This window comes from Petaurus breviceps, unplaced genomic scaffold (assembly GCF_028583685.1).
Source record: "Petaurus breviceps papuanus isolate PSGF00001 unplaced genomic scaffold, PetGlider_PUasm1.0 140, whole genome shotgun sequence".
In the NCBI taxonomy this organism is placed as follows: Eukaryota; Metazoa; Chordata; class Mammalia; order Diprotodontia; family Petauridae; genus Petaurus; species Petaurus breviceps.
In genome coordinates this window covers 15,302,554-15,322,028 of record NW_027185698.1, presented here as the reverse complement: position 1 = coordinate 15,322,028, position 19,475 = coordinate 15,302,554, and the positions used below count along the sequence as shown (strand labels likewise).

At 36.8% G+C, this 19,475-nt stretch overlaps 1 protein-coding gene across 3 annotated transcripts in view; it reads left to right on the top strand.

Moving 5' to 3' along the window:
* TBC1D19 (TBC1 domain family member 19) overlaps nt 1-19,475 on the top strand; it is a 144,117-nt gene that overhangs the window by 54,999 nt on the left and 69,643 nt on the right. For all 3 annotated transcript variants that reach the window (XR_011164570.1, XM_069068830.1, XM_069068828.1), the window contains exons 10-12: nt 7,003-7,041; nt 8,911-9,023; nt 18,951-19,025. Coding sequence is in view for 2 of the 3 variants with exons in the window: in XM_069068830.1 (XP_068924931.1) it covers nt 7,003-7,041; nt 8,911-9,023; nt 18,951-19,025 (227 nt within the window). In the remaining variant the exon portion in view is untranslated. The remainder of the gene's footprint in view (nt 1-7,002; nt 7,042-8,910; nt 9,024-18,950; nt 19,026-19,475) is intronic.

Here is a 19,475-nt window from a genome sequence, read left to right as displayed (position 1 = left end):
TTTTTTTTTTTTTTTTTTTTTTGCTTTTTGGAGGGCAATTGGGGTTAAGTGACTTGCCTAAGGTCACAGGGCTAGTTTTTGTGTTCAGTGTCTGAGGTCAAATTTGAACTCAGGTCTTCCTGACTCCAGGGCCAGTGCTCTATTCACTGCGCCCCTAGCCACCCTTGAAAAAATTATTAAAAAAAAAATTTAGGTTTTGTTTTATGCTGTGAATATATATAGTATCTTTTCTTCTTGGTAAACTTTTCATTGCTATCTAATAGGTAGGATTTTATTTTAAACATAGCCTTTGTTTTTTTTTTCCTTTTCCTTGATCCTCCAAGAGTGCTTAAAAATAATTTTCAATATGAGTATATGTGTCTTTGAAAATACATTCTACTTTTCAGTGTCACTTTGCTATCACTTAGTTGTTATGGTTGTTCTTGTTATCTCTTATTATTCACTGCCAAAGACTCCTTGCAGATGAGTTAAATTGTTGCTTATTCAATAATAGTTTTTGCTGGTGTTATATTTGAGATTGTAATGTTAATGGAATCTGAAGATCTTGGCGGAGTCAAGATGGTGGAGTAGAAACACGACCTCCCTGCTGCTCTGGCTTCCACCTTCCCCAATCCTTGTAAAAAGGGGACTCTAGACAACCTTTGGAGCTGCACAACCCACAAAATGACACAGAGAAGCTAACCTCCCACTGAGGAAAGTCCAGCAGGCCGGCAGGAATCGTCCAGCACAGTGCTCTGGGAGCTGAGGCCAGCTCCGTGCCCAGGCTTTAGCCCCAGGGAGGGCCTAACCAGCTGCTGGCCAGAGGGACTCCAGATCAGCAGTAGCTGTGGCCGTTTCCAGATTTATCAACATATAGATGTGAAGGACAAAGTGAGAGGTCAGAGCAGTCAGGAGTTTGGGACCCAGTAAGTGGGAGTGCCTGGCTTTTGCCCCCAGGGCGAGAAGCCGCTGAGACACTGGCACAGCCAGCCAGCACCACATGGCAGCTTCAGCTCCAGGCCTGCAGAGTGTAGGGGGACCAAGCACCAGTCTGAGGAGTAATTGCTCTTGCTTTAACCTTCTTGGATCAGGATTGCAGTCTAGGTTGGAGGTCCTAGGGTGTGTGTCTAGCTTGTCAGAGCTTGTGGAGACCTCAGAGAGGGCACCCATCTAATACCTCCAGTAGCTGAGAAAACCCCAGTGTTTGGGACCAAAGCTCCCCTGTCTGGTGGCAGAGTCCTACTGTGGCAAAAAGCCCAGGGGTCAAGTGACTGAGGGGTGACATGACCAGGCAAAGGAAACAAAGCAGACAGAAATTCCAACATTAGACCCCTATTTTGGGGACAAAAAGGAGCAAAGCATAGAACAGGAGGAAGACAGTGAAGTCAGAACTCCAGCACCAAAAGCTTCAAAGGAAAATACGAGCTGGTTACAGGCCATAGAGGACCTTAAGAAGCAGATAAGAGAAGTGGAGGAAAAATCGGGAAGAGAAATGAGAATGATGCAAGAAAATTACAAAATGAGAGTCAACAGCTTGACTGAGGAAAATCACACCTTAAAAAATAGACTAACGCAAAATGGCAAAAGAGGCTCAAAAAGGCAATGAGGAGAAGAATGCCTTAAAAAGCCAAATTTGCCAGATGGAAAAAGAATCTCAAAAGCTCACTGAGGAGAATCATTGCTTCAGAATTAGATTGGAGCAAATGGAAGCTAATGACTTTATGAGAAATCAAGATGCTGTTACACAGATCCAAACAAATGAAAGAATAGAAGGCAATGAGAAATATCTCATCGGGAAAAACCACTGACCTGGAAAGTAGATCCAGGAGAGATAATTTTAAAAATTATTGGACTGCCTGAAAGCCATGATCAAAGTAAGAACCTAGAAATCATCCTCCAGGAAGTTCTCAAATAAAACTGCCCTGATGTTTTAGAACAAGAGGGAAAAATAGAGGTTGAAAGAATCCACCAATCACCTCCTGAAAAAGATCCCAAAAAGAAAACTCCTAGGAATATTATAGCCAGGTTCTGGAATTCCCAGATTAAGGAGAGAATATTACAAACAGCAAGGAAGAAACAATTTGAGTATTGTGGACACACAATCAGGATAACTCAGGATCTGGCAGCTTCTACACTGAGGGATTGAAGGGCTTGGAATATGATATTCCGGAAGTCAAAGGAGCTGGGATTAAAACCAAGAGTCACCTACCCAGCAAAACTGAGTATCATGTTTCAGGGGAAAACATGGTCATTCAGTGGAATAGAGGACTTTCAAGCATTCTTGCTGAAAAAAACAGAGTTGAATAGAAAATTTGACATTCAGATACAAGAAGCAAGAGAAGCATGAGAAGGTAAACAGGGAAAAGAAATCATAAGGAACTTATCAAAGTTGAACTATTTACATTCCTACATGGAAAAACAATAATTGTAACTTATGAAACTTTTCTCAGTAGTTGAAGGGATTAGAAATATATATATATATATATGAGGGTATATGGGCATATGAATACATATGTGAATGTGTGTATATATGTTTACAGGTATACATAGATAGAGGGCACAGGACCAATTTAACAGGAAGGGATGATACTTAAAAGGTGAAATTAAGAGGTGAGAGAGGAATATAATGAGAGGAGATGGGGAGAGACAGAATGGGGTAAACTATCTCATATAGAAGAGGCAAGGGAAAATGGTTACAATGGAGGGGAAGAATAGGAAGGCAAAAGGGAATGGGTCAACCTTGTTCCCATTGAATTTGGCTTGAGGAGGGAGTGAAATACACATTAAATAGGGTATCTCACTCTCCAGGAGAGTAGGGGGGGAAGGGGATGAGAGGGGGATGATGAAAGGGAGGGCAGGCTGGGGGGGAGGGAAGTTGGAAGCACCCACTTTTGAAAATGGACGGGATCAAAGTAGAGAATAGAACAAGTGGGAGGTGGCATAGGAGGGAGGGAAGTATAGTCAGTCTTTTACAATATATCTACTATGTTAGTGTTTTGCATTAGCCACACATGTACAACCTATACTGAACTGCTTCTCTTCCCAGTAAGAGTGGGCGTCAAGGGAGGAAGGGGATGTAATGTAATACCAAGGAAAAGCAACTTCCCAAGGTTCAAAATACCAGCATAGGTGCTCTCCATTTTATTCAGTGATAAACCAAGAACAGAGAAGATCAAAACATGACATCATTCAAAATACAGCATTTACTAAGTGTGATTAAATAATCTCCAAGTACTACCCCACCCCAGGACCTTCCAATCATTCAATCAATTACAAAGTCCCTGTTCTAAATACTATTCCACCCCTAGGCTGTACCTTCATTTAGTCCATCACAAAACCCCTCTTCTCAAATGGAGATTAGTTTCCAAACATAAGTAAAGTACATTCATTTGTTCAACCATAGAACACAAAAAGGTAAAAAGTTCCCCACCCCTGGATCACAATTGAATCTACCCCCAGAGTTACAGCAAGTTTAAGCACAACACTTAATACCCAAATGGAGGTCTTTTCTTCATCTTGACACGAGGCAAGTTCTCAGCAATCTTAGTTCCTGGGGAGACAAGGCTTAGCAAGGCCACAAGATACATTGCCAGTGTCTTCATTAATTCATCCTCTGTCTGCAGAACAGTCCTAGAACCCCTGAAAACATTAGCAAAACCCTCTCCCAGGATTTCTGTAAACATACAACAAGAAAATCCTTCTTCAGGGCTTCTGAACCAACAGAAAGGTTCTCAGACCCCTGCAACAACAGCACTGTCCTTCACCAGTGGACAGTATTCACTCTGTCTGCAGGACAGTCTCCAGACCCCTGCAACAACAGCACTGTCCTTCACCAGTGGACAGTATTCATTCTCTGTCTGCAGGATAGTCTCAGGAGCTCTTAGCCAACAGCCAGGTTCCAGGACTTCTTCAACAAAAGGACTGTCTTTCACCAGTGGACAAATCTGGCAAAACAACATCAAAACAGACAGACAAAGTACCAGCAAAACAGCCATGTCTCCTCAGTCTTTGGCAGCTCAGGGTGCAGGTCTCAAGAGTCCAGGGCAATTCAAAGTGGCCCCCAGCAATTCTCTCAGTCTCTCTCTCTGCCTGCACGAGGGTGCTGCTTCCAAAAAGTTCTTCTGCCTCTCTCTTGTGTCTCTTCAAATCTACAGTCACCAGCTCCTCCCAGTTCAGGACTTTCTTTTCACATCAACAAGTCCATCCCACAGGTGGGATTAACAAGCTCTGGGTTTTAACACAATCAATTTGAAAACCAAGCCAATACAGGGGGATCTTTATATTCCATTACTATCACAGGGTATGAATCTGGAATTCAGAGTTTTAAAATCAAATATTCAAATATATATACATATATGTACATGTATGTGTGTGTATACATATACATATATATACTATTATTAATACCATTTTACATGTGATTGGGAAATAAGATATACAGGCACTGGGCCATAGAGATCCACTGGAAAAGCCGAAAGGGGTATGGGAGAAAATATGGGAGAGAGCAGATTGTAGGAGGGAATATCCTGTGGGACTGCTATTTTGGGGCAGTGGGTAGGGGAAAAACGGGGAGAAAATTTGTAACTCAAAATCTGGCGGAAATGAATGATATAAATCAGAAGTTAATAAAGCATTTGAAAAACAAAAAAGGAATCTGAAGATCTTCCATGCCCCTTTGTATTGGCAAGTAAGCAGGTCCTTAGCACCTTGTTTCAAGTCAACACCTTGTTTAAGCTATTTAATTAACACAGAAGTAGTTAACACCTTGGAATGAAGTTGCTGAAGTAGGAAAGGGCAGAACAGGGGTTAGCTATACTGTATATAAGGAAGAACACAAGCTAGACAGTCAGAATTTCTTGGGGTAAGCATCATGGAGGCAGAGCAGCTGCTGCTGGACTGAAGACTGAACTGAGAATTTAGAAGAACTGAGAAGAGGAATGAGAATTGAGAACTGAGACAATTTCTTGGAGCAAGCCATGTGGGGGCTGAATAAAGTGGTTTTGATTTTGAGAATGGAGCTTCTGTTGCTGAAGACTTCTGAGGGCCAGCCAGAACTGCTAATGATTTCTGAAGGCCAGCTGGAGCTGTAGAAGACTAAGGAAGCATGACTGTGGTGCTGGTACTTTGTACAAATGTTGTGACTTTGTTAAGCTTTCTCTTCCCAGGAACAGAGACTGTGAAGGATTTGAGATGGACTGGACACTGTGAGCTCTAATGTAGAGCAGGAACTGCACAGAGAGCTGGACAAGGAGCTGGGAGCTGTCTGCCTTTGAACTCAGGTGGCAGTTGGTTAGATTCAGGTGGAAGCTAGGACTGTGCAAGAAGGACCGTGGGAGCTGAAAGCCTGCCCCAAGTCAAGATGAAAAGACCTCTCCTTGGATACTGAATAGTGACTGATGAAATTGACTGAGTAGTGACTGATGAAATAGGATACTGAATAGTGACTGAAATTGTAAGTTAGTTGTGGCCTAGGGGTGGATGGCTTTTGTATTTTCCACTACCCCTTAAGAGGGTATTGACTGTTCAAGTTGTAACTTAATTGCACCCTATGGGTGGAAAACTTTGACTTTTGTACTTTGTGCCTCCTTAAGGATGATTGAATGATTGCCTTACTAAATGATTGTACTTTGTTGAAAACTATGTGATCACTTTGGTGAAAACTATGTGGCCATTTTAGTGATAAGTTCTTGAGTTGTGACACGGTGAATGCTGAATTTTTATTTTCTGTGAATGTTTTGCTCTGATTTGTTATTGAATAAATAGAGACTTCACTATACTTTTTAATTAGAATCTTAAAAGTTGTTCACAGCAGCAGTCCTCTGGAAAGCTGCTTGTGCTTGGCTTTTTATAGGGATAAAGAAGATCACAAACTTACTTTTTAACTTGTGAGCCACAGTTGTCTCAAATATGCTATGCTTTATGAACATAGTTAAATTAAAATATAATTCTGAAACTTAGAATATGTTACTAATTGATGCATTTAAATAAGTTTTATTTCTAAGTTTAAATTGTAGCTGAAAAGAGCTTGTACCTGTTCTTCAAATTCCTTCAAACCAATCCATGTGTAAATTATTTTATTTATTATTTTTATTCATATTTTATTATATCCATAATTTTCAGCTTATTCACAAATATAATGAGGAAAAACTGCTGTTGAAGTTCAGAATATATATCTGACAACTTAATAAACTGAGTATGTTTTTTCTTTCTACTTTTCCTATTTTATATGTCTACAAACTCATAAATTTTGTTCTTATATGTGCTTGTCATGGCACCAGCATTGGAGAATGGGGCTAATATTCTTTTCATAGGTAATGTTGCTTCTTCTTTATAACTTTGAGGGACATACTTGTGTTGGTGAATTCATTGTAATAATACTTGTTATATTAGAATTCTGTTGAGTATATATATTACCAACATCCTAAAGTCTCAGTGGGAAAAAGTACTACCAGTGATCAGTGCTTGGTGATAAATCTTAAGATATCATGAATCATTGTTTAAATCAAAAGTATATTTGTATAGGGGCAGCCAGGTAGCACAGCAAGTAAGAGCACCAGCTCCAGTGTCGGGATGACCTGGATCAAATCCAGGCTCAGATACTCAGCACCACACCCAGAAATAACTGGCCGTGTAACCTTGAGCAAGTTACTTAACCTTGATTGCTTTAAAAAAAAAAAGTATATTTGTATGAAAATACACAATTAATACATAATTCCAATTTTAATAACTCTTTTTGCTTCCTCTTTTCAGTGGAGTCAGTAATTATTTTAGCAGGAGAGGAAAGTAGATTTAGTCTTTCTTTTGTATTTTTAGAGGTTACTCAGATGAGACCCCCAACTTCATATAAGTTTAGACAACTTTTTTATACAAGGAATGGTCATTGTCACTAGAGAAAAATACTTTAACATGGTCCTCTATATAGTGGCATCCATATTTGTATATGCCTAAGAGGGGTGGCAGTAGTTATATATAATATTGTAGAGCATTTTCTATCTTATGATGTTATTTTCTCTCCAAACTCAGAGCTTTTTGAAAATGAACATGTACGGCTTGGACAAAAAGGTAAGTTAAAGTTCTAATTTTTATAAATTCTTAAAAATTTAACATTCCCTAAAGAAATGTTTGTATTCAGAATGATTACCAAATAATCTATTCCTTATAAAGTTAATAAAACAATACACATAACTGTAGGTAATGAAAACATAATGAAAATGTGTTCAGACAAAAAGAGCTATTCTTTTATTTTAGCTCTAGCTAAAAATGGCAACTGAAAAACTCCACAACTAGTTCACTAAAAAAGAAATAGAAAGCACAGACACATTTCTGTATGATGATAATTTAACCCAGGCTACCTTTGAATTTTATTTTAAAATCAAAGAAGCCTGTTTTGTGTTGGATACACACACATATTTCATTAGTGTTAATAGGAATTATGCACATGCATCAGGGGAAAATATAACCATAATACTTCCAGATGATTATTCTCAGACATAAGACTTAACAACTGATTCAGCTGTTAGTTCCTTTTGGAATATTTTCTCCTTAGTTTAGTGAAATTTATCCTGATTTGAATGAATCTGATTTTTCTTTTAAAGCAGACATCTGTGATATCGATGTAGATGTTTTATAGTATTACACTGTTAGAGTCTGAAATCCAAATGCAGTAATTTTTTAAAAAATCTTATTTGTAGATGTCATTTTCATTCTGTAGAACCTTTGCCATGAATACAAAATAAATAATGTCTTGTACTTGTATGCTAGCATTAATTTTTGTAACTAGAGCTCAACAGACTTTTCTCTGGCCATATCCTCCTTTTTATTAATAAGATAGATTTTATTACCTCTGTACAGTAATAGTAATAGGTAATATTTACACAATTTAGTATTTGCAAAGTGTTTTAGATACACCACTAATTTGATCCTAATTTGGTCAAAGATATGAGATAGATGTATTTAGCATTCCCATTTTTTATATGAGGAAACAGAGGATTGGAGAAATTAAGTCACCTCCCTGCAGTCACATAGTTCTAAGTACGAATCAGCAGTGGGGTTTGGATCCAGCATTCTTTCCACTGTGCTACGTTTTCTTACATACACACACACACACACACACACACACGATTATATTATATGTGTGTATGTATATATATATTTATGTGTGTATATATATACATATATATAGGAAAGTGTATCTCAATGTACTTGGTTTCTTTTGCAATCCTGTGTATTTCACTTTATACATTAAAAATTATTCTGAAAAGGGCTCCACAGGCTTCACACCAGTCTTCCTCATGACACCAAAAAAGGTTAATAACCCCTGCACTACATCATATTCTTATATGAAAATAGTTCTTTTTAATAAAATGTTAGTGAGATGCCCATGTATTCATCTTTATCTCTTCTTAGTATTTTTCTTTGTCAATAGCTGGAAAACTCTTAACTTGAAAAAAAATTAAAGATTGAAGGAACTTAATATTAGGAAGTATGAAAGAAAGTGTGATTTGATTTGACCTGGAATCTTAAAATGACTTTATGCCTCATAAAACTCTTCTCTTTGAATATTAGTTCCATAAATTGTTGCAGAAGTGGGGTAGACCTTAGGCAGATAATATTATCAGTCAAAACTTATAGCAAAAGATGGGAACTCCAAAACAATTCAAAACTTGACAGTAGTAATGTTATGAGAAGGACATTATCCATTACACTGGAAACCCAAAAAATGAGTAAAAAGAAAGTCAGAAACTACAATGTGGTGATAATAGGACCTTAGGAATAAACATAGTTTTAAGAATAAAAAGACTAAACTACTTATAGCAGTAAGTAATGATCTTATCACTGAAACCTGTATCTATGTAATTTAGAATACATTTCACAATTATCAGCTTTTACATTTCTAATAAAATCTTAATATGGTATTTTTTTGTGTGGCAGTTTTAGCTGAGCAAGATAGTGCTGCTGCTCAACAGTATATCAGACAAGGTAGCCCAACAGCACTTCGAGCAGAATTGTGGGCCCTCATTTTAAATGTTTCTAATCAACCTGAGGTAAGTAGGAAAAAAGTATAGCCTATATTTTAGTTTTGCATGCATGTTTTACAAAAGGTCAATTGTAAGAAGTAGGAATATTGGGTTATTTGATCCTGAAAGAATTTTTTTCTACTTTTTAAGTTATGTGCTTTTAGAATTTTTAGAATGAGATTAACATATAACTTGAATACTGTCATACTTCAATTATATTCATTATATTCAGTTTATACTACAACAAATATTTATTATATACCTAATATATGTAAAATGCTGGAATAAGAAAATGAAGACAGTTGGGGTGGCCAGGTGGCGCAGTGTGTAAGAGCGCTGGCCCCAGCATTGGGAGACCCGGGATCGGTTCCAGCCTCAGATACTTGGTACCCACACAAAATAACTGGCCGTGTAACCTTGAACAAGTTACTTAACCCCAATTGCTTAAAAAAAAATTAAGACAGTCTCTATACTCAGGTAAGTTACCATTTAATAGCTGTATCTTTCAGTCAATTAACCAACATTTATTAAGTGATTACTATATGCCAAGGCATTATGCCGAATGCTAGGGATACAAAGAAAAAGTAAAAACAGTCTCTGCCTTTAAGAAGTTTATATTATGGTGTGGGAGACTATGTAAATCAAAATGTGCAGGATGAAAAAGAGCACACGGAAAGTAGACCCTGAGAGGATGGTGCTGACAACCAGGGAACCAGGAAAGTACGATAGTTCTTGAAGGAACTTCTTAAAAAGCTGCTTGAAAATGTAAATAGCATAAGCATGTAGCAATAGCAACAACAACACAAAGACCCCCAAATCCTATGGAAAAGTTTGTGTAGAATAAACTTTTGAATAAGAATATTTCACATCTAGGAAATACATACTATGAAAATTATCAGTGAGCATGTAATAGACTAAAACAAGAACTATGTATGCTATTGACTTTAAAAATATTCTTAATACAGTTTTTCTTACTTGAAATGCTTGCTTGGATCATATAAATGATTTGTAAATCTAAATATTCAAATAATTTTTAAACAAATAATAGGAAGAATTCTCAGTCTCTCAAAAAAAAAGATATATGTATAATTCTTAGAAAAAATCTTCACTTTTTAGAATAAAGTTATTCATGACTACTATGGAAAATTACCCACAAACTGTTGTCTGTAATGTATTAGAAGTTGTTATATTTTAAATTTTTTTCTTAGAGTGGATAACAGCATCTAATTTGTTTCCAAAACTTGTGAAATGATTATATGTTAAACCTTTTTCAGGGGGTATAACAACTGAACCCCAAGAGAGATTTGCAGTAGAGGGTGACAAACATAGAAAAAAATAATTCTGTAGGCACTTATTGAGTACTTGCTGTGTACCAAACCCTACAAAAGGTGTTAGGGAAACAAATGCAAAAATTAAATAATCTCTAATTACAAAAAACAATGGGGAAGAAAAAGGGGAAGGGAAAAAACATTAATTAAGTTCCTGCTATGTAGCAGGTACCATCTAAGTGCTTTACAAATATTCTTATTTGTACATGTATAAGTATGTGCAGGGTAAATATAAAGTGAATAACTACAAAGCCATTAAATACTAGGTAATCAGAGAGTGCAAGCTCTAGCATTTTGGGGAGAATTAGGAAAGATTTCCTGTAGAAAGGAGTGCTTGAGCTGTATCGTGAAGGAAGAAGATAGAGGCAGGAGTTCTTAGCCTGGGATCTGTGAATATTTGTGTGTGTGTGTGTGTGTGTGTGTGTGTGTGTGTGTGTGTAATCATATTTCACTATAATTTGTTTCCTTTGTAATCCTGTGTATTTTGTTTCATGCATTTAAAAACATTATTCTGAGAATGGATCCATAAACTTCACTTCACTAGGCCTAAAGGACCCATGATGCAAACATGTTTAAGAACCCCTGATGTAGAGAAGAAATATTGTGCAGTGACGTGTGAGAGTGAATGATATTTGTCTTTTTACCAATGCCAAACAACCACTGTCCATACTTACAGTGCAGACTGAACTCCCCTTAGAAGAGAAGCCCAAAAAACCCAAGGAATGCCTCTGTGTTATCCAGAATGTCAAAAAGAATAATCTTGTCCCTTGGAAAATTGAAGAAGGGCTTCAAGGTAAAAACAGAGACAATGGATCTGAAGAAACAGAAGGGAATCCTGACCTGAGCCAAGAGATGAAAGGATAGACCAAGACAGTGAGTGGAAAGGGAGGAAGAACCACTAAATATTGGAGCTAATTAATAGATAGGAACGTCTTCACATGTAGAGAGCACCTGGACTTTGAGGAGGAGCCACTACTTGTACTCTAGGGAAAGATGACACAGGTGTCAGGAGGAGAGCAATCATCCATTAAGTGTTAGACAAAAAAGAAATGAGTAGTGGTGGGTGATCTTCTAATGAGGGGCACCATGTCTTCTGTTTATTGACCTGACATTAACAATAGAAAGATCAGCTATCTTCCTAGGGCATGTATCCAGGATGCGATGAACCCCCTTCAGGCTTGTCAGACCTGATGAGCACTACTTTTATTAGGAGACTTATATAAGTACAAATGATGCTGTCAAAAGGAAGCCAGAAAATGTTGCTGAGGAATATGAAGTCCTCAATAAAAAAACCAAAGGAAATTAAGGATAAAGGTGATATTTTAATCACTGCTGCCATTTGTTGATGGCATGGGATTTAGAAGAAAGAGAAAGATGTAAGAATAACCCATTAAGAAAATGGGGTCTGACAATAGGATTTGTATTTGCATATGATGGCTTAAAGAATCATGGGCTCTTGGCCAAAGATAAGATATATATATATATATGATGGGTGGGACAAATATATTTGCTTAGTGTCTTACAAATTAAATCAAAAGAGCTTGAAACTAAAAAGGGAAAAGAAAGAAGAAAACTGCCCATATATCTACTAGTCTGGATACCATAAAGAGTCTGTACAATAGAGAAAGAACATTGGTAGACAAGTGTTAATTTTTTTTTTTAATTTATGAAGGTGTTCAGATAATTTGACAATTGGGAAATTATTTTTATTCAATAAACAAAATGTAACATATTGGAAAGTTATGGTCCACTAATCTAATGAAAAGGGCAGTGAGGTGGCACAGTCAATAGAATGCCAGCCCTAGAGACAGGAAGACCTGTCCTCAAACACTAGCTAGCTGTGTGACCCTAGGCAAGTCATTTAATCCAGTTTCCTCATCTGCAAAATAAGCTGGAGAAGGAAATGGCAAACCACCCCAGGATAAATGGGCAAACCACTCCAATATCTTTGCCAAGAAAACCCCAAATGGGGTCATGAAGATTGGATAAAGGCTGACATCTAATGGAATACTATAAATCAATTAAGGTAGACAAAGATGATGAACGTAAAGAAAAAGGAAGAGATATGCATGAAAGCATTCAAAACAGACAAAGCAGAACCAGAAGAACATGAGTCAAGATCCGTGTAAGAGGAAAAGTAGGGGAAGAGCATATCTGTGGAATCCGAGGGTCAGATGCTGCGTCTGACATGAGTCCTATATTTCAAGCTATCATATACAAATACAGATCCTATTCTCAGACCCCATTTTCTTAATCAACTATTCCCACATCTGTCTCTTCCAAATCTCATATGTTAAAATCATGTTTCTTTAATATAATCATAGACTTTTGTTTAGCTGTCTACTGAGATTTATTATGAAAATTAAGGGAAGTATAAAACAGAGAAAGAGCTATCTTCCTTCATGTATTATAGAAGGTATCTTGTACAAAATTCAAATAGAAGAATTTCCTGTCATTGGCAAGGTTCTCCAAATATAAATATTCATGGAACTATGAAACCTTATTACTGAAATACATTATAATACGAAAAAGATTAACTTAACCATTCACCTTAGAAAAAAATAATGCCTAATAAAATGCATATTGCCCAGATTATTACATTCAGTTGTATAGGTAATCCATTGAATTGGGCCGTTGATGCATATGTACATATCTATCCATTTATCTGTCTTAAAGCACAGTAGGTAAGCAATGAACTTGAACTAGAATTAAGTAGGAAAAGGAGATGGGATGGTATCTCATTTGAAAAATTGCATGACATTCTCATTGGTCCCCAGTAATTTGCTGCTACACAAGGTCATTCTTAAGATCACAATTTCTTCTATTACATGCCTTTGTATCATCAAATATAATCTCAGAAGAAAAAAAAATAGCAGGTGACCAGTAGGACAATGGGAAGATGCATAGTTGAGATACATATAACATAGTATCAGTGATGACTTATAAGTAGCATAAAAAAATCATCAGGAATATTTATCACCAAGCAATTGGCACATCAGATAAACAGCCCAGCTGCTCCACTGGGACATATGAAATGTTAAAATAACCATATGAAAGCTAATGGTAGTACAAATACTTTATCTTTGGAGGAGTTACAAAAAGTCATGCATATACCTCATAGTATGTAAAGTCCTGGGGAGTCCTATTAAAAGGGTACCTACACTGATAATAAGGTACTAATGGAATTATTGGAGTAAATATTGCCTGAACAAATTTGAAATTTTAAATATTTTATTTCATATAGTCATTAAATTATGCCAATTTTCATATCATTTTAGGGTAACATAAGGTTACAATTTTAACTAGCAAAAATTAATCACTTAACTGAAAAGATTTTGTTTTGGCCATCCTATCCATGTATCCTATCCTATTTATTTTGGCCATCCATCAATATAATAAAAAGAAGGACTGAGATCAAATGAAATTTTCTTTATCAAATGCTTTATTAACTTCTAGTTTACATCATTCATTTCCTCAAGATTTTGAGTTACAAGCTTTCTCTCCATTTTTCCCCTACCTATCACCCCAAAATAGTGATCCCACTGGATATCTCCTCCTCCAATCTGTTCTCTCCCGTATCTTCTCCCATACCCCCTCTAATCTCAACTGGGGACTCATCACAGCCAGGCAAGCATGCTATTCAACCCACTATCCCACTCTCCAGTAGGGCACAGTGGATCTCTATGCAGCATTGCCTGTATATCTTATTTCCCAGTTACATGTAAAATAATATTAATAATAGTATATATATATATATATATATATGTATATTATATATATTTAAACATTTGATTTTAAAACTTTGATTTCCAGATTCATGTCCTTCCTCCCTTGTCACCCACCCTTACTGGGAAGATAAGCAATTCAATATAGGTTGTACATGTGTAGCTATGCAAAACATTTCCATAATGGATATATTGTAAAAGACTGAGTGTATTTCCTTCCCTCCTATCCCACCTCCCACTTGTTTTATTCTGTACTTTAATCCTGTCCCTTTTCAAAAGTGGGTGCTTTCAACTTCCCTTCCCCCCTAGCTTGCCCTCCTTTCCATCATCCCCCCTCTCATCCCCTTCCCCCTACTCTCCTGTAGGGTGAGATACCCTATTTAGTGTATATTTCATTCCCTCCCCAAGCCAAATTCAATGAGAATAAGGTTGACCCATTCCCTTTTGCCTTCCTATTCTTCCCCTCCATAGTAACCATTTTCCCTTGCCTCTTCTATATGAGATAGTTTACTCCATTCTGTCTCTCCCCAGCTCCTCTCATTATATTCCTCTCTCACCTGTTAATTTCACCTTTTAAATATCATCCCTTCCTGTTAAATTGGTCCTGTGCCCTCTATCTATGTATACCTATACACATACATACACACACTGTATTGTATGTATTCATATGTATATGTATTCATGCGCCCATATAACCTCATGTATATATATATATATATACACACATATATATACACATACACATTTCTATTCCCTTCAACTATTCTCATACTGAGAAAAGTTTCATAAGTTACAACTATTGTTTTTCCTTGTAGGGATATAAATAGTTCAACTTTGATAAGTTCCTTTTGATTTCTTTTCCCTATTTACTTTCTCATGCTTCTCTTACTCCTTGTATCTGAATGTCAAATTTTCTATTCAACTCTGGTTTTTTCAGCAAGCGTGTTTTAAAGTCCTCTATTCCACTGAATGACCATATTTTCCCCTAAACCATGATACTCAGTTTTGTTGGGTAGGTGATTCTTGGTTTTAATCCCAGCTCCTTTGACTTCCATAATATCATATTCCAAGCCCTTCAGTCCCTTAATATAGAAGCTCAGGTCGGTGGTTTTTCCCGTGAGATATTTCACATTGCCTTCTATTCTTTCATTTGTTTGGATCTGTTTAACAGCATTTTGATTTCTCATAAAGCCATTAGCTTCCATTTGCTCCAATCTAATTCTGAAAGAATGATTATCTTCAGTGAGCTTTTGAGATTCTTTTTCCATCTGGCCAATTTGGCTTTTTAAGGCATTCTTCTCTTCATTGGCTTTTTGAGCCTCTTTTGCTATTTGAGTTAGTCTATTTTTAAGGTGTTATTTTCTTCAGTCAGGTTGTTGACTCTCATTTCATAATTTTCTTGCATCATTCTCATTTCTCTTCCCAATTTTTCCTCCACTTTTCTGACTTGATTTTCAAAATCCTTCTTGAGTTCCTCCATGGCCTGTAACCAATTCATATTTTTCTTGGAAGCTTCTGGTGCAGGAGTTCTGACTTTGTTGTCTTCCTCCTGTTCCATGCTTTGATCCTTTTTGTCCCCAAAATAGGAGTGTAAATTAGATTTCTCTGCTTGCTTTGCTTCCTTTGCCTGCTCATATTGCCATTCAGTTACTTGACTTTTGAGCTTTTTGCCACAGTAGGATTCTGCTACCAGACAGGGAAGCTTTGTCCCAAATCGCTGGTGTTTTCTCATCTACCAAAAGTATTAGTTGGGTGACCTCTCTGAATCCTCCACACGTTCTGGCAAGCTGGTCACACACCCCAGGACCTCCACCCTAGACCACAATGCAGATCCAAGCAGGTTAAAGCAAGAGAGATTTCTTCTCAGACTGGTCACTTGGTCCCCCTATAATCTGCAGGCCAGGCACTCTGAAGCTGCCACATGGTGGCGGCTGCATGGCTGTAGCGCCTCAGTGGCTTCTCCCTCCACAGGATAAAAGCCAGACCACACTCCCAAACTACTGGATCCCAAAGTCCACACTGCACTGACCTCTCACTTTTTTCCTTAGCCTCTATGTGTTGATAATTCTCAAAACCACCACAGATGCTGGTGATCTGAAGTCCCTCCAGCTGGTGGCTGGTCAGGTCACCCTAAGGCTAAAACCTTAGACTCACGCAGGGCTGGACTCAGCTCCCAGAGTGCTGCACTGGCCGCTTCCTGCCGGCCTGCTGGGCTGTCCTCAGTGGGAGGTTAGCTTCTTTGTGTCATTTTGTGGGTTCTGTAGCTCCAAAGTTTGTTCAGACTCACCTTTTACATGAATTGGAGGAGGTGGGAGCGGGAACCCCGCAGAAGTCCTGTTTCTACTCCTGATCAAATGAATTCTTACTGGAATTCAGGAGAACAACTGTGTCTCTAACTAGCTTTAAGACTGTTACAAGTCATTTAACCTCTGTGGGGTTCAGTTACCTTATCAGTAAAATGAAAGATTTCTAGCTCTTCACAATTTATAATTTTTTGGTTTTATGACCTTTTTTACTCTAAAAAAAAACAGTTTTTGTAGAAAAGTATTATTAAATAATAGTGAAAATCCCAGTGAAAACACCCAAAAATGCATAAATTATCTGGAATCATTATACCAAATTAGCCATTCATTAAGTACTTTGTACGTACCAGACACTGTATTAAGCACAAGGGATGCAAAGAAAAGGGGGAAAAACAGTCCCTGCCCTCAAACTAAATAAATTCTAAATAGAAGAGACAACATGTAAATATCTAGATGCGTAGAAGACATGTAGAGTAGATGAAAGTGTTTTGAAAGGAAATATGAGCAGACATGAGTTAGGGGAATCAGGAAAGGACTTGTAAAAGGAGGAAGTGAGCTGATCCTTGAATGAAATCAAGGAAACCATGATGGGGAGATAAAGCATTCCAGGCAGCCACTGCAAAGGCAGAGATGAGAGATAGTGTCATGTTCAAAGAACTCTTAAGTAAGTCACAGTAGTTGAACATACTTAAAGGTAGAAAGGTCTGGTTGCAAAGAGTTTTAAATAATAGGATTTTATATTTGATCTTGGAAGTGATAGAGATGCACTGGAGTTCACTGAGCAGCAGGGTGACATGGTCAGACCTCTGCCTTATAAGAATCGCCTTGGCAGGTTAGTAGCAGATGGATTAGAGTGAGAAGAGACTTGGGGGAAGGATAATGGTTAAAAGGCTTTTGCAGTAGTCCCAGCAAGAAATAATGAGAATCTGAATTAGGGTTGTAGATGTATGAGTGGAAAGAAGAGGACATATACAATAGATGTTGTTGAGGTAGAAAGAAGCAAGATTTGAAAATGGGAAAGGGGAGCTTTGGAAGGTCTAAGGAGGGTTTGGAATAGTTACTTTGGAGAGTGGGATAGTGGGTGGAATAGCATGCTTGCCTGGCTGTGATGAGTCCCCAGTTGAGATTAGATAGCAGAAATGTGCAATGGGCCCATTTAGCACAATTGTGTGATTTCTTGCCTCTCTGTTTGGCACCACATGAATAGGAACTAAGGAGGTAGGTATTTTATAGTATTTACTGCAGACATTTAAAAGAATAATTTGTTTATGGAAACATTTTGTTCGTAGACTATGCTTTTTACGATTTTTTTTATTAAAATATCACTCTCCTAGCACTGGTCTTAAAGGACATCTTTTATTATTAATATAAAACCAAAGAAACATTACAGATGCAATGACAAACAAATTATTGTTTTGAAAAGCAAATAAAATAAAATTATGGATGAAGATACATTAAATTAACTTGAATAATACTTGGTAGTGTATTATCTATTAGAAAATTACGTTCTATTTTAGTACTAGTTTAGTCTAGTACAATAAAATTAGTATTTATATGTGTGAACAGTTAATGTTCAAGGCATATGTTTTCAGATGTTAACTATTCGATAATTATATTTAGAACTTGGATACAAAATAGTGACATCCTTGAAGGGAAGATAAAACTACCAGAATGAAGATATGTAAATTGATTAAGATGATATTGTGAAGGGTCTTGAATTCATGACATGGTCACCTGAAGGAACTAGAGTTGTTTGGCTTGGAGCAAAGAAGAAGGAGGGATTAGCTTTTTCTTTTTAGCCCAGACAGCAGAGACAGGAGTAAATGGATGGAAGTTTCAAAGAGACAAAATTTAGGCTAGATGTCAGGAAAAACTTCCTAACAGAGCCGCCCCTAAATGGAATGACTTTCTTGGAGATGTGTGTGTATTTCCTCTCCTTGGAAGTCTTCAAATAGAAGCTGGTCTGCCTCCCAGTGAATTATGTCATAGTTAGAATTCCTTCAGATTTGACTTTGGAGAGACAGTCACTGAAGACCCAACTCTCAAATTCTTTGCTTCTTTGATGGTTTTGCTATGGATTTAGATTCTTATATTAAGAGGTACTGCTTTAGATCTTATAAAGGAAAATTTAACATACTGAAACATTTTAAATACAGAAGTTAGTGCAAATACTAGAGGTTAAGTTAGCTAAAAAAAGTAATTTGTGCTGTCACTATCCACTTTTTTAAAAAAAAGTTTTACAAACATATCTTTTATAATCAAGAATACACACACACACACACACAAAGAATGTATGCACACACATATACACACAAATTGACAAGCATTTTAGTATCTCTTTGCAAGGCTCTGTGTTAGGCATTTAAAGTAAAAAATAAAAATAGTTCCTGCCCTCAAAGAATTTATATTCAATGGGAGAATATAACTTGTACACAAGTAATTAAATATACAGTAATACTTCAAAGTTAGCAGCGTAGATAGTTTTTCTACCTTAGATGCTTGAATAAATAGTGATTTGTATTTTTATGTTTTACAAAAGGGCTTGATTCTGCTTATGACAGGATTATTTGGGTTTCAAAGTTGTTTCTTTTATTTTAGGACCTATTATATTATGAGCAGCTTAAATCTAATGTGATCCAGCATGACCTTTTAGTGGATAGCCTTATTTATAAGGTAAGTAAATATAGTAGTGAATCATTCTGTTTCTTATTTCATAGTATCATTAAACATTTATTATTGAGGATTCACAGAATATATGACTTATACTAGCATGCTATGAGCTAGATCAGTCTTGCAAAATCTTTTGAAAAATCATTAAAGTTCTGTTTGGCCTGCCCGGAAAAATATACATATATTTTATTGTTTACCAGCACATCCATTCCATTTGAAACTATCACTTCCTCCTACTGGTCTCTCTATAGCCTCAGGTTAAGAGAATGATAATAAGCATTTGACTTTGAAAGTTCTTTTAGGAATTATCTACAAATGCAAACAAACAAACAAAACCCCCAAAAAGGAAAAAGAATTGCAATCAGTTTTGGAAGCCCAGGAGCTGTCAATTCCATCCCATATGTGAATAAGAATATCCTCTATGATATATTTGACAAAGGGTCAGATAACCTA